The 17,305-nt window shown below is 39.7% G+C and overlaps 1 protein-coding gene across 31 annotated transcripts in view; it reads right to left on the bottom strand.

Moving 5' to 3' along the window:
* ANK2 (ankyrin 2) overlaps window positions 1–17,305 on the bottom strand; it is a 3,034,032-nt gene that overhangs the window by 900,538 nt on the left and 2,116,189 nt on the right. For all 31 annotated transcript variants that reach the window (XM_044061567.1, XM_044061562.1, XM_044061555.1 and 28 more), the window contains one exon: window positions 5,837–5,935. In XM_044061567.1, coding sequence (XP_043917502.1) covers window positions 5,837–5,935 — 99 coding nt within the window. The remainder of the gene's footprint in view (window positions 1–5,836; window positions 5,936–17,305) is intronic.

Raw genomic sequence — 17,305 nt, 5'->3', positions numbered from 1 at the left:
ATCCTTCTATGAGCATGGCACTGATCACCCATCCTTCTTTGAGCATGGCACTGATCACCCATCCTTCTATGAGCATGGCACTGATCACCCATCCTTCTATGAGCATGGCACTGATCACCCATCCTTCTATGAGCACGGCACTGATCACCCATCCTTCTTTGAGCATGGCACTGATCACCCATCCTTCTATGAGCATGGCACTGATCACCCATCCTTCTATGAGCATGGCACTGATCGCCCATCCTTCTATGAGCATGGCACTGATCACCCATCCTTCTATGAGCATAGCACTGATCACCCATCCTTCTTTGAGCATGGCACTGATCACCCATCCTTCTTTGAGCATGGCACTGATCACCCATCCTCCTTTGAGCATGGCACTGATCACCCATCCTTCTATGAGCATGGCACTGATCACCCATCCTTCTTTGAGCATGGCACTGATCACCCATCCTTCTATGAGCATGGCACTGATCACCCATCCTTCTATGAGCATGGCACTGATCACCCATCCTTCTTTGAGCATGGCACTGATCACCCATCCTTCTATGAGCATGGCACTGATCACCCATCCTTCTATGAACATGGCACTGATCGCTCATCCTTCTATGAGCATGGCACTGATCACCCATCCTTCTTTGAGCATGGCACTGATCACCCATCCTTCTATGAGCATGGCACTGATCACCCATCCTTCTTTGAGCATGGCACTGATCACCCATCCATCTATGAGCATGGCACTGATCACCCATCCTTCTATGAGCATGGCACTGATCACCCATCCTTCTTTGAGCATGGCACTGATCACCCATCCTTCTATGAGCATGGCACTGATCACCCATCCTTCTTTGAGCATGGCACTGATCACCCATCCTTCTATGAGCATGGCACTGATCACCCATCCTTCTATGAGCATGGCACTGATCACCCATCCTTCTATGAGCACGGCACTGATCACCCATCCTTCTTTGAGCATGGCACTGATCACCCATCCTTCTATGAGCATGGCACTGATCGCCCATACTTCTATGAGCATGGCACTGATCGCCCATCCTTCTATGAGCATGGCACTGATCACCCATCCTTCTTTGAGCATGGCACTGATCACCCATCCTTCTATGAGCATGGCACTGATCACCCATCCTTCTTTGAGCATGGCACTGATCACCCATCCTTCTATGAGCATGGCACTGATCACCCATCCTTCTATGAGCATGGCACTGATCACCCATCCTTCTATGAGCATGGCACTGATCACCCATCCTTCTTTGAGCATGGCACTGATCACCCATCCTTCTTTGACCATGACAGTGGTCACCCATAATTCTTTGAGCATGGCACTGATCACCCATCCTTCTATGAGCATGGCACTGATCGCCCATCCTTCTATGAGCATGGCACTGATCACCCATCCTTCTTTGAGCATGGCACTGATCACCCATCCTTCTTTGAGCATGGCACTGATCGCCCATCCTTCTATGAGCATGGCACTGATCACCCATCCTTCTTTGAGCATGGCACTGATCACCCATCCTTCTATGAGCATGGCACTGATCACCCATCCTTCTATGAGCATGGCACTGATCGCCCATCCTTCTATGAGCATGGCACTGATCACCCATCCTTCTTTGAGCATGGCACTGATCACCCATCCTTCTATGAGCATGGCACTGATCACCCATCCTTCTTTGAGCATGGCACTGATCACCCATCCTTCTATGAGCATGGCACTGATCACCCATCCTTCTATGAGCATGGCACTGATCACCCATCCTTCTTTGAGCATGGCACTGATCACCCATCCTTCTTTGACCATGACAGTGGTCACCCATAATTATTTGAGCATGGCACTGATCACCCATCCTTCTATGAGCATGGCACTGATCGCCCATCCTTCTATGAGCATGGCACTGATCACCCATCCTTCTTTGAGCATGGCACTGATCACCCATCCTTCTTTGAGCATGGCACTGATCACCCATCCTCCTTTGAGCATGGCACTGATCACCCATCCTTCTATGAGCATGGCACTGATCACCCATCCTCCTTTGAGCATGCCACTGATCACCCATCCTTCTATGAGCATGGCACTGATCACCCATCCTTCTATGAGCATGGCACTGATCACCCATCCTTCTTTGAGCATGGCACTGATCACCCATCCTCCTTTGAGCATGGCACTGATCACCCATCCTCCTTTGAGCATGGCACTGATCACCCATCCTTCTTTGACCATGACAGTGGTCACCCATAATTCTTTGAGCATGGCACTGATCACCCATCCTTCTATGAGCATGGCACTGATCGCCCATCCTTCTATGAGCATGGCACTGATCACCCATCATTCTTTGAGCATGGCACTGATCACCCATCCTTCTTTGAGCATGGCACTGATCACCCATCCTCCTTTGAGCATGGCACTGATCACCCATCCTTCTATGAGCATGGCACTGATCACCCATCCTCCTTTGAGCATGGCACTGATCACCCATCCTTCTATGAGCATGGCACTGATCACCCATCCTTCTATGAGCATGGCACTGATCACCCATCCTTCTTTGAGCATGGCACTGATCACCCATCCTCCTTTGAGCATGGCACTGATCACCCATCCTCATTTGAGCATGGCACTGATCACCCATCCTTCTTTGACCATGACAGTGGTCACCCATAATTCTTTGAGCATGGCACCAGTCACCCATTATTCTTTGAACATGGCACTGTTTACCCATCATTCTTTGAGCATGGCACTGGCATCTGTTTTTTTCTAGGTATAACAGCTGACATTCTGTAAAAGCTCACTTGACTCAATACATGTTAGGCTTTATGGCAGGTGAGTACTTTGAATCTTGTATTTGTGCCTTGTCTTACATTAACCTTATACATCAGAGTTCCAGTCAAGACAATTTGTCCTAGCTGCCTTTTGTCACTATTTAGCTTTGTGCTTACATACGTCGGTCAGTATTAAACTTTTCAGTGAGTCTCTTACTTACATGTTAAAATTACTTGTTTAGTACATCTCTTCAGACATTAGGTTTCAGGACATGTAAACAGGACTTCTGTTGTGATTCAGAAACAACATCATGACTGCAGAAATGGTAGGTGTGTTTGCTGCACTACAATACGGAAAAAGGAAACTGACTCGTGCTACAATGGGTTATGCTCAGGGCTTATTACCATTTCAGATTTCATAAGGCTTTTATTTATTTACTGTTTACTTGTTTAATAACTGGACAGACCCTAATGGACCCATTTCAGCTTCAGCACAGGGGAGCAGCAGTAAATTAGAAAGTAGACCAAAGTCAAGATACAAGTTGCAAATTCACAACTAAGCATAACTGGGTAAACAGAACTAAAATGTACATCTGTAATAGCTGTCTGCTGACAAATCTTTAATTATTACTGCCATTTATTTCTTGACATCTGGACATTCTGTCAACATGATATATTTTCAATAGTAGTTCCAAGTATTTTCTAGTATGATGAATAAAACAAAAAGTTTGAGGTCATTTGCATGCATGGGACTATTCACGCGGCTTCCAGGCCATGACGGAATAGTATACGATCTTTGAGAAATGCTCTGGATATGCAGTTCATTGCCTGGCTTACTTGTAACAGGTCAGACCTCTGTAGTGACAGCAGTATGCCCTGCAGACACAATGGAGCTTTTTGTAGTAGTTCATGAGAAGCATTCTGGAGTTGTTTGTGATTAGATTTTGCAGTAACATATCCATCATAAAAGTATTCATAAAACTGTTTGCAATAACTCTTTCAGTTTGTGCATACCTTGTCTGAGCATGCACATACCTCTCAACTGTACAGATTTTTGCAGAATGTTCAGATTTTTGCCTTATATTTGTGGTCCGTTTTTCATAAAATTGTGGCTTTCTGGCGAATTAGTGGCAAATCATTAAAGACTTCTTCTTCTTCTTTCGGCTTTTTCCCAGTTAGGGGTCGCCACAGCGGATCACTGTCCGCTCATGATTAGCAGTGGAGTTTTACGGTGTCAAGTTGCCAGCCTGGCGTCCAACCTTCCCACAGAAGGCACAGACTCACACCTAAGGCCAATTTAGAGTGTACAATCCACCTACAGCATGTCTTTGGGATGTGGGAGGAAACTGGAGCACCCGGAGGAAACCCACGCGACCACAGGGAGGACATGCAGACACCGCATAGAAGGCACCCCAGCTGAGGATTGAACCGGAGAACTTCTTGCTGTGAGGCAGCAACGCTAACTGCTGCACCACCGCGGCCGCCCCAAATCATTAAAGACTAAAGTTAGAAAATAATGACAGACATTTCAGTTTTAGACTTCATACCCTTCAGAAAATTCATGCTAATGCAAAACCTGTTATTCTATCAACTTTCTAAGTTTGTATGAGCAAAATTTCAAAATTGTCCCTATTTGTACCACTTTTTTCTGGCTTTGTCCAGACTTCTTACTCTAAGAGGTTGAGAGGTATGAGCATGTATGATAGCTCGACTGATACATCTCCGGTTGACTACTCCATAACAATACTACTCCAGTGCCAGACTGGCTGGGCATCACCTTAGAAACCTACAGGTTTTATTATGACATCATGAAATTTTAGAGGCTGCAGTCACTATCTTGTTAAGAAGCAGAAAACTCCTCGCATGTGGCTGATTACAATGCTACTTAGCATCCTTCCTTGAAAGTTGTCTTAGGCCATTTTTACTTCAGACAAGCAGGGAATAAATGCTCATATTTAATATAAATTTCAGTGGGTTTGTAGTTGGTACCTTGGAAAGTATTTCTGCACACATGGTTTGTTGTGCTGTCGCAACAAGACATAACCACATCATGTTTTAGTAGTAATTAGTAACTACACAGAGCAAAAGGGAACGCTGATGGTGCTATTTACTTGCTTTGTTAATGTTACCAAAGTAATTCTGCAGGGATGTGTGAGTAGATAAGGACATGCATAGTAGCACACACATGTATTTCATCAACCAGCAGTCATCTCTGGAATTATCTGTTGAACCATACAAAAGTGACTCCATGTTGTCCTCTAGACATAAGTGTACTGGTTTATGTTACACTGTAATGGCTTTGTAAAATGTTGGCCTGTACTGACCACATAACTACCACTTTCTAAGCAATTCAAATGTAAAACAAGAAGATGTAACAGACTATGTACCTATGCAATCAGTGTTTCTGCAACATTTACAATCACTTTTTTCTTTATACAGAAAAATTCCAACCCATGAAATAAGCCAATATCATGGACCTTCCATCAACTAGAACTGTGAATTACATTCTATAGAAGACCTGAAAAAGTAATGTCAGAACTAATAAAACGTATTTTAACCCAGTCTCTCCCTAAGCCTTCAAATTCCTGCCATTCTCTCAAGCTTAGAGAAGAAAGTGCAAGAACAGAAAGTAACACATACAGCAATGTCCTTTATGTGATTAATCAGTTACTTTGTGAAACTGATCATTCACTTTTACTAAAGCTGATAGTTATTCTTCATTCTCTGGTTTTAGTCCTTCACCATATGACGTGCTGGAATCACCCTGCTTGTTAGATTGGCAGTGAAGTGTGACTGTCTACTGCAGTTGACTTAGCCAGCTGACATTCAGAAGCCAATTTGTCATAATTTACAGTCTCTTCATGCAGGTAAATTAGATGGTATGCCACCATAATTGTTCTAATACGTCCACCTTTACTCACTTGTTAAAAAAAACTGCTTTGAAAGTGTGAAGCTTGTTCTTACTTCAAGAACATCAATTACATTAACTCCATATGCAATGTGAAATGCAAAATGTGAAATGCACTGCCAACATTTCCACTAAAACAGCAACATAGTATCTTACCTTTGTCTTAGCATTAACATTGGCACCATTTCTGAGAAGAAAGTTCACCATCTTGATGTTTCCATAATGGCAAGCCACTATCAATGGAGTATAACCAAGCTGCAGAAAGAAAAAAAAAAGACTCATTGTATCATCTGGGATGTGTCTTGTGACTACAGCAGAAAAAACCGATAGACAGTACAGTATAAAATGCATTTTCTTTTTATAAACACTATTCATGGAATGTACAGACATATCTGATTGTAATTAAAATGCAACACAATCTATATAAATAATTCTGAAGATAACATAACAATTTAATACATGTCACATATCATCAGTGAAAAAATATGATGGCTTTTGACCTATTCAGATTATCGAGAAAAGGGTACATCAGGTCACCTGTAACAGACTTATGTCTCAGCTGTTGCCATTTTGTAAAACATCCTTGATTTTGCCTCATATTTTTACCCTCCGCCTCATAATTTTTTGATTTTCTGGTAAATCACTGAGGATTACACTTCAATCAATAATGCTAGACTTTAGAGTTTCATACTTAATTGTTCAGAAAATACACGTGGATGCAAAACCTGTCGTGCTATTAAAATTTTAAGTGAATTAGAGTAATATTTACAACTTGTCCCTGATTTGGGGCCTCTGTCCCCCTATTATTTTTGGCTTTAGCCAGAATTCTTGAACAAAGAAGTTGAGGAGTGTGGTAACAGGGCTGTGAAAAAGGAGGACTTAGGCGGACAGAAGTGACTTGTGGACACATCTGTGCACTGGAGAAGGATCTGAAAAGAAGATTAGACAAATGTGGGAACTGTGTTATTTACAAGCCTGCCATGTAAGTATTTGTTAAGTGAGTTACTGTCAGCTATTAATTATAGCAATAATACAAGACAGGGTATGTGTTGTAGTGTGGGGCCAAAGACCACATTTTACATCAGTGCAGCACACACACACACACACACACACACACACACACACACACACACACACACACTCTCTCTCTCTCTCTCTCTCTGACTGACTTTCATTTTTAATCTGACGAGACTCTGACTTAATTAATATGTAAATGTTACTATATTACTAAAATCAACAGTGCTTTGTGACAGCATAACCTTTCAAATGATAAAAGATTTCTAACTTTATACAGTATAATAATTAAAATCACACAGTGTGAAATGTCACAAATGATGAAAATCTAAGAGGAGTACACATGACAGTAAGATTAATAATTTCCACCCTTACACTGTATTTGAATAATGGACCTGCCATACTGCATACAAGTTAAAATGCACTCCATTTCTCTGATCTGCTTATTACACTCTGCAGCTTCTTAACAGCATCATAAACCTGCGATCAGATCTCTTTCACTCTAAATGAACATTTATTCACTACCACAAAACAGTTTCTTGTATGTTATGTAAATATTTAAAACCCTTAATGTACCTCTTAAACTGATAAGATGGCATCTTACTACATTAAAGTTTTCATAGAAAAATTCTGAAAAAGAGTATGTAGATATTATTAAAATATTTTCTTAAAATATTTGTTAGTAAAATTATTTTCTTCTTCTGGTCACAGAATAATGTTATTGGACTAAGAATTAAACTGTCATTCTACACATGACAGACAGGGGGGAGGTGTGTGTGTGTGTGTGTGTGTGTGTGTGTGTGTGTGTGTGTGTGTGTGTGTGTGTGTGTGTGTGTGTTTTCAGGGAAGAGCTTATTTCATATAAAATTTTCTTGTTAACTTTCATCTTTACATAAATGGGATAAACAGGTGGTCAAATTCCAAAAGATTTGCTCTCAGTGTAAGTGACTTACTTTGGTGTAAAGCCTGCCTATAAATAGGCTTACACGGGAGGCCAGATTCCAAAAGACCTGCCTTCAGTGTAAGTGGTCACTTACACTGAGAGCAAGTGTTTTGGAATCCAGCCCATACTCTAGAGATAAGGCAACAATGATATGTTGCATTTAATGGGAGGTTGTACTGAAGTGTAGGCACTCGAAATGCCGAGTGAAGAAAAAAAAGACTGAAAACTCAGAAAAGAGTAAATCTCAAAAATCACTCTTCTAGTTGAAACTTCTTTTTGCAGGAGGGGACAAGCTCCACCTACATCTCACAATACCATGGCAAACCCCACATCTGCTGAACTTATATATACCAACTTCTAGATCACCATACTTTGGTGAAAAGGAGTATTCCGAGAAATTATATCTAGGACTTGGTATATACAAGTCCAATAGTTTGGCCACTCAATCTCCACATTTAAGGACTTGGTCTAGTGGTCCTGACATTTCAAATGGTTACTGAGATATATAGATACAGACGTCTTAGAAGACATCACTGATATCCAACTCCTGCACATTTAAATCAGATGTATCCAACAATATTTATTTTTGTTAAGATTTTCTTAGTTTTTTTATATGTTGTAAATCCATGCTATAGTTGTAGAAACAAAACGGACAAAATATGTGATTTTTCTTGCTTGTCTTTTTGCAAATCAAAATTAAAATTTCAGCAGGGCAGCATACATCCCTCCCTCATTTTGCAACTACCTGGACCTAAACTAATTAGATCTTTATAAAGATGTGGAGCATACTCTCATTTCCCCACCCCCCATGTAGCACCACTTAGCCCTCAGGCTGTTCTCCCAGTTGCCATGCCCTGTACAACCCTATATTCTTCTACTGTTCCTACAAGGTTTTCTCAAAATGACCCTAGTAATGGATGCACCCCCAACTCTTCAGGGCACTGACCTTACTGCTGGAGAGCTATAATGCTTGGGGAGTATGGAATCCCTTCAGGGGCATGAGGCAAGTGAAAGGAACCATCATTCCCACAGCGACTTGTCACCTATCCCTAGTCCTATCATCCCTCCCTATAGATCAGCTGGGCAGGCAATGAGAAATGACTTGAGAATATACCTTTGCCAGGCTCTTTAAATGCCCTACCTGCTAGCCCTCCCACACAGCCAGTCTGGTGATCTATCTCACTTTGAGCTCTGTCCACCACCAGAGCTCAAAGAAAGCTCTGCTGCCCCCCCCCCCCCGTCACTCCATTCTCCCTGCTTGAATGTTAATGGGCAGATGCCACTATCTCAGCTTGGGTCACTTGGGCCATAATTAGGGTTATTTTTCATATATGTGGCCATCAAGGCCTATTTTTATTTCATTTTGTATCCACACTTATTTATTGTAGTAAATAAAAATTCTCTCTTCCTTTCCTTAAGGACTCGCTTGCCAAAAAAACAATGTAAGTCCAAGAAAACAGTCAAGTCCAAACAGGTTTGCAAACTTTTATTCCATAAAAACAGGTAGAATAGTGATAAAACTGTGAGTGCTTTCGGGATAACCCTTCATCAGACAATGAAAACAGCTTTCATGAATCTATTTTAATACATTTAAAAACATAACCACCAATCATCCCACTGCCCTCCTTTTCCTAAGGGCTGGTCTTAAAGGTATAACATGTATTTAACCCTGGAGGATGATTTGCTGTAGTTCTATAATCCAGTGCAGTTCATTACATTCAGTGACATTCACTATGTCCCCCCTTTCTACTCACATGAGTAACCTGTATAACCATGAACTTAAAAGTGTGTGTTGGATTCTCAGAAGCATGCAAATACAAAGCATGTTCTTCTTTCTGTCTAATGCTGTACAACTGATGATGTATTCTGATTTTCAATTTACAATTAGTTTACCCTACATAGTAACTGGGGCATGGCTGACACATCGCTATATATAGTACATTCTCCATATGGCAGTCTGCATATAACTTAAATATATATTTGTTTGTATTTATGGGGTGAACAAAGCTATTCGTATCACTAATCATGAAGCAAGTCTTACAGTGTCTGCAAGGAAAAGTACCTGTTCTATTTGATGTTAACATAATTCTGTTTTTATTTCTCATTCCTTAACTTTAAACCATGGTCTAGCCTTTCCCTTTCTATCTCTCTTCACTACTTCTAACTGCTCTTGCATCAGGTTATTTGTGTAGCCCCTTTGTACCATACGGTTCTGTAAACTCTCCAGCTCTTTTTCAAAGAGGGCAGTGGGATGATTGGTGGTTATGTTTTTAAATGTATTAAAATAGATTCATGAAAGCTGTTTTCATTGTCTGATGAAGGGTTATCCCGAAAACACTCACAGTTTTATCACTATTTTACCTGTTTTTATGGAATAAAAGTTTGCAAGCCTGTTTGGACTCGACTTTTTTCTTGGACTCACATTTATTTATTAAGTATATGCAAAAAACATGTTTTGTATTTATTGCATATTTGTAGACATATTATATTGTCAATATTGTCAGATATCTGTATGTTGAATTGTTTTTGAACTTGCAGAGTCAAGCATACTCTTTTATAGTAAACCTGTTTACAATTATTGTTAATAAATCTGGAAAAATACACGTTGAAGACAATTAGCTATACAGGAAATAACACTCATTTTATAAATATCTGGCTGTTGAGCAAATAAAGAACTCATGGTTTTCCAAAAATGAATTGTGCAATGATGAAGATGTTGGAACTGACTCCATTAATTTGCCTTTCTGTGGTGATGTGGTAACTTACGGTTCAAAAGTGGCATGGAGGGAAGCTATACCTCTAAAGAAAATGCTGACTGATCTGGACCATGATATGAGTTTTTAGAACTGGCTTCAAAATATTCATCCTCACAGCTTCTTGATGAAAAAAAAAAAGCCTATAGCTGAACCACACGTAGTCATGACATTTTATTATCTTATCTAGATTTAAAGTTATTCTACTTTTGTTTGCTAAAACTATGTGTAGGTGCACACAAACACACACACACACACACACACACACACACACACACACACACACACACACACACACACACACAGACACACACATAGACCTTTTTGTACCATGTAACATGGGACTTAACAGTGCAGATGTAATAAGTTGGATTTGACTTTCCTGAGTACCACAGCTATATGTGATAATATTATTGAAATTATTTCTTTAGAGCTTAGAACCAATAATGTAAGCATAATGCTGGCTCACACGACACGTTAATATACAGAAAATCTATGTTCAGGTGTTAGATAAAATAGTTTGTAAACTTTAAATGTTCAGGTTTTAAAATATGGAATACTAAACTGAATGTGTTCAGCCTGGGCAGAGTACTTGACTAAGTAACTCTTTCAAACATTTTATCTTTCTGCAGCAGTTTAGATATTTATTGTTTTGTCATTTATTACAGCTTAAAAGCATGCAGAATTTGCCACAGAATGTCTGAAATTAAAATTCTAAATTACAGACAGAATGCAATTTTATGAGAAGAAAGACCATTCCATAACATATTATTCTGTGTAAACAGTCTAAAATGGTCTACCTAAAGAACATTAACACACAAAGGCAGGACTTTTAAATGAACGTTTACAAACAGCTGAAGTAAAAACTATAAACTGCACTTAATGCTTCTGATCTTTTTTTTTTACTTTGCTGACAGAATATGTCCTAATTATGCCTACATTCATCCTTTTTTAAACTGTTTGTCCTAGTGAAGGCTGAGGTTGCAGCATAAGCAGGATAGAGCAGATTTCCCTATCCCCAACAACAGTCTCCAGTTCATCCTGTGGGATTGCCAGACATTCCGAGATTAATTAACAGACACAGCTTTATAATACCTTCGTAATAGTCGGAGTCTGACCCAGGGCTCACATCCCAGCATCACATACAGGGATATATATATATATATATATATATATATATATATATATATATATATATATATATATAAAAACAAAAACTATCACAAAAGAAGCTGCTCCAATGTGAAGAAAACCACTTTTGCTGTGCCTGAAAGAAGGACTTGGAGCCAGGAGTACACAAAGATCATTCCAGTAGATTTATTACCGTAGTAATTTATATGAGATGAATAATTTTGAGCACTTTTGTTTGTTACGATTTATAAGATCAAACTTCATCAGACAATACTAGTAACAATGAATAGTAGTGGATTTTATAACATTTGGAGCTCCAGAAGGAATGCTGTGTAGCCGTCACTTCCTATCTTTGCCATTTTAGGACACTCCTGATGCTTAGGTTTTCGCTGAGCCCGGAGGGCATGTCTGCTCTAAGTAAGAACTGCCATATAAGTTCTCTTACTTTGAGTAGTGTATTTGTGCTGCCAAAAGGGTCAGAGACATTTTTTATGGCCACAAACTTGAAACTGGGGCATTGATTACTGTGTCTGGTGAGTGCATTTGTATGGTCATGTTTGCATACAGCTTCCAGTGTTGTTTAATTCTGACCCTGAATTTCCTGGTGGTTTTCCCTATGTAGAATGCCTTGCACCTGGTGAATACCCCTAGGTAAACCACATTGGTGGTTTTGCAGTTGAAGAAGTCACAAATGGGGATGGTGAATTGAGGAATTTTAAACCTTATGAGGTTGGTGACGAAAATATATTCACACCAGTGGCAGCTACAACATTGGTTCATGCCTGTAGATGTGCTTGTGGTAAGTTTTTTGAATTTGCCTTCTAATATGAAGGTGACCTTCACAGACTTGCTTCTTTTGTAGCAGAAAGAGGTGTGACTGCCTAATGATTTGGTGAGCTCAGGCTTTTCTTGCACCAGGGACCAATTTTTGCAAATGATCTCCATAAAGCTGTGGGTGTCCAAGGAGATGGGAATGGGGAAGCACAGGGACTGGTCTGCTGTGTTTCATTACTTATGGGTGAACCCCTGCTTAAGGATGGGTGGGTACCTGGTGTCCTTGTGGATGACTACTGGGTTAATTTGCATATCGATGCTATGATCTGGGATGTGCCTCTCAAGGAATAGGTTCCTGAGGTAGGTGCATTCACGGTGGAAGGAAGTGTCATCACTGACTATTCTGCTCAGCGTAATGTACTGCCCCTTAACAACGTTTCATTTAAAAAAGTGGGAGTGCTGGTTTTGGTATTCTAAGTAATAGTTTTGGAAGGTTTTCTTCATGTGTATGTTGGATATGAAGGTAACAGAGTCAGGGTCCAGGAAATGGATATGATTGCTCCTACCTGATATGGTGAATTTTTGGAATTTAATACTCTCTCTCAGGTCCTGGAGGAAAGGATCAAGTTCAGAGTTTGACCCCGCCCAGATGAAAAAGATGTCAACTATAAAATGTTTATATATATATATACTTTTTCTTATCCAGACAGTTGTGTGTGTGTGCCTCATCTTCTGAAGAGCTTAGTACATGGCTGGGGTAGGTGGGAGCCATTCTGGCTCCCATGGCAATGCCATGTTTTTGTTAACAAATTTCATGTTGAAGGCAAAAAAGTTATATAAAACCACTTGCAGTAAATCTCCAATGATTTTGATTCTATTTCTACCCTGTTGGGTGTGTTTCTTCAAGGAGTTGCTGACCAGTTCCATCATTTCCTGGTGGGGGATAATGGTGTGTAGTGCCACTATGTCCAGGGTGACCAGCATGTGGTCCATGGGACTTGGTTGGAACTGGTGAAGTTTGTCAAGCAGTATCCATGAGTCTTGTAAGTATACACACACACACACACACACACACACACACACACACACACACACACACACACACACACACCCTCATTCTACATAAGTAAGACAACCCAGCGACTGATCGACAGAATTAAAGAGCATTACCAGGCAATCAAGAATGCTGATGTGAAGAACACATTGGCAAAACACAGTTTCAATGCCCCCATTGCAAGACCATTAGCTGCCTTGTATTAGAAAAAGTTAGCAGCTTCAATGAGGGCACCAATCCCATTCTCGAACTAAAAGAACTAATGTGGCAAATCCTGCTCATGGCAGACACACCCTCGGGGCTGAAAGGAAGCCTAAACATTAGATGCATCCTTAAACAGAACAGACAGGGAGATATCCAATCCTCTGTGTCATCTCTTTAACCTGTCAACAAGAATTACAACTGAGTGTACCAGTTCCATCAATCAAATTGCTGTATTCCACATCCATGTATGCTTTTTTAACACTGATCACGCTAAATCGAAGTTCAACTATAAATTTTATTAACAAAAGTGCTCAAATACTAAGATCTTAAACAAAAAACTGACTCAGAGTGTTTCCTACTTCCTAGATCATTAGGTTCTTAAGTTTTTTATGAGTCTAATTACCTAACAGAACAGTCTTTCTGTATATATATATATATATATATATATATATATATATATATATATACACACATACACACACACACACACACACACACACACATATACATATATATATATATATATATTCACACAAAACAGAGAGATTTGACCAACGTGTGTGTGTGTATGTATGTATATATATATATATATATATATATATATATATATATATATATATATAATCTCGAAATGCTGAAATCTCGAATTTCAGCATTTCAAAACTATGAAGCCGAACCATTCACAATCCCGAAACCCACAATCACGAATCACACAATCACAAACATACATACACCATACACCACATAACACACACACCATTCTACTCACGCACGCAAACCACACAACCCTACACTACATGTTAGCAGGGGGAAAGCCCCCCACACACCCCTTACTTATATATACCAACTCCGAGATCGCACATAACAGAAAAAAAAAAAAATCACACAATGGCATTCTACACTTGCTCGCACACAAATACACATCACACATATACAAACACCAACAAATCCAACACTCACACTCATGCTTACACCTCCCTACCCTTACCCACACATACAACGTACAAAAACGCACACACACACACTCACTCACCTTCAATTCCAGACATCATATCAGCCAAACACTTCATGTAACTTACCGGAATGCATAAGCGTGGATTCGAGATATTCAAATTCGCTCTTATGCACTTTCGGCATTCTGCATTTTCAGCTTCATGGTCTCGGAATGCTGAAATTCGAGATTTCCAGCATTTCAAGATTATGAAGTGAAACCATATATATATATATATATATATATATATATATATATATATATATATATATATATATATATTTATATCTACTTGTAAAGCTCAAAGTTTCAAAACTTTGCATTTCTTATGGTTTACACCTTAAGATTGAAGTTTTGAAACTTCAAAACTTTGAAAAAGAAATAAAAACAATTTTTTTTACATTCATGCAGGGAAGGCAAGCCCCCCTGCACCACCCAAACCCCCTGCTAATTAAGTATACCAAGTCAGAGATCGCACTACCGTGAGGAGAACAGTAAATTTCCCGTTCCGCACTGTATGCCGATCTCCATTTAAAGACTTTGAAGTTTCAAAACTTAGATCTTATGGTCTCAACCATAAGAAATTCGAAGTTTTGAAACTCTGAACTTTAAAAGTAGACCCACCCACCCATCACACACACATACACACACACACACACACACACACACACACACACACACACACACACACACACACACACACACACACAAACACACACATGGTTTACAAGCAGATGTTCGAAGCTGGGTTTGTCGAGTCGAGATCTGTTAACCCCACATTCCAAATGTTAAATGACGACATTACTGACTGTCTGAACTTGCCCTCATTCTGGACCCAGGTTAGCGCTTGATCCTGATATCTAACAGTAGGTAATCTTGATGCCTTAAATAGTTTTTGGGCTTGCCAGTATTCATCATGATGACTTTTGGAGAAAGGTTTTGGTGAATGCTCGATTTGACCTTCCAAGAGTGAAGGATTCAAAAGTTTGTTCTTCTTTCGGCTTTTCCCAGTTAAGGGTCGCCACAGTGGAACTCTGGTCCGCTAATGATTGGCAGTAGATTTTTATGGCGCCGAGGTGCCAGCTCGATGCCCAACTTTCAACAAAGGTATGCCCATTCACGCATGTCTTTCGAACACCACTCGACCGTGGGAAGGACATGCAGACTCCACACAGAAGGCGCTCCAGCCGAGAATCGAATGGGATAACCTCTTGCTGTGAGGCGACAATGCTACCGCTGCACCGCAGCGGCTTGTAAACCTATATATATATATATATATATATATATATATATATATATATATATATATATATATACATAAAGAGAAAGAGAGAGATATTTCTATATATGGTTGCAGTCCGTAAGTGTGAACACTCTTACAAGCTTGTTTTTCAGCCCTTTGTGTGAGATCAAGGTACAGTTGGTTATGAAAATTTGCCCTTCCACCACAGGTATACGATAGCAAAGACAAAGTGAACAGCTGAATCAACAAAAACTGCACTAGTAACCAAAAACCAGCCAGGCAGCAACAGCAGTAGTCCAATAAAGGTCTATCCCTCAGCAGGGACCAGGATAACAAGAAACACACACAGCTCCCAAGAATACAAATTGAATAAAACTTTATTGGATTGAAACGCTTTTCATTTCAGCACGTGAAACTTCTTCAGAATAAATAATCTACTCGTTGTTCTTAAATACCCATAGTGGGTTGGTACAAATTTAAAATCAATCATTTCATTGGATGCTAGTTCCAATCAATTAACTTAAGTAACCACAGAATATCACAGAATATTAAAAGTTAAAGTGCATGTTTTTTTATATTACATAAACAACCACTTTAAAAAATATACACTTTGAAAATATGTATACTCATGAATGCAGGTTTAAATATTTTGTTATTTTGTGTTCTGGTGTAAACAAGAAAAAACAGTGCACAAAAAGTGCATCTAATAGTTCTACTATATTTTATTTATGTTCCTTCACCTACACCAGTGCTCTCATTTTTAAAGCAGCAAGACTAGAGAGGTGATCATTTAACCCTGGACTGGTGCAGGCATCAAGTTGGAGTTGTCATATTAACTCCCAAAGCTCTAACCGCGTCTCCCAGCCCCCCCACCCCCTTCAGAGGTTTTCACTTGCTCAATAAACCAAAAAACCCAAAGTCTAAACTGTGCATTTTTACATAACACAGCATGTCTGTACAACATATTGTTTTCGTTTTTCTTGCGAATATCATGGATGTGTTCATATATCCTGTTTCTCAGACTTTTTCAGTTTTGCCTATACAGTAGGTATAACATAGAGAGCAATAAACCAAATAAGCCACACCTTTGGATTTACAGTTGTAGTAACCCTTAGTTAGCATAACCTTACTTCTGTTAACACGACTGAGGCTTGGAATGGAGCGCTCACGTTTGTTGGTAATAAATCTGCACTGGGAACAATGTCCACATGCAAAAGTTCCTACCTTCCTTCTAGGCCCTCCAGTAGTGTTGGTTACCTTGTGGTTACGCTCAAACACCCGTTTTAAATTTGCTCCCCCTTCTAAAAATAAATTTTAGTAGGAAACCAAATACTTTTAAGGCATTGTGCATAATTTTAAACATCTCCCAGTATTTACAAATGGTTTGTTTAATTTTGATTGTATCTTGGTTATATACAAGTACAAAAAACGGATCACCCCCACTGTTGTTTTTCCGGGTGTAATTCCTTCTCGCTGATATTTTATTCCTATCCTCTGGTGGCACCCCAGGGGGTGGAT

This window comes from Protopterus annectens, chromosome 2.part0 (genome assembly GCF_019279795.1).
Source record: "Protopterus annectens isolate FY-2018-M chromosome 2.part0, PAN1.0, whole genome shotgun sequence".
Taxonomy (NCBI): Eukaryota; Metazoa; Chordata; order Ceratodontiformes; family Protopteridae; genus Protopterus; species Protopterus annectens.
The sequence above is the reverse complement of the archived record's forward strand: the minus strand, read 5'-3'. Positions and strand labels throughout refer to the sequence as shown.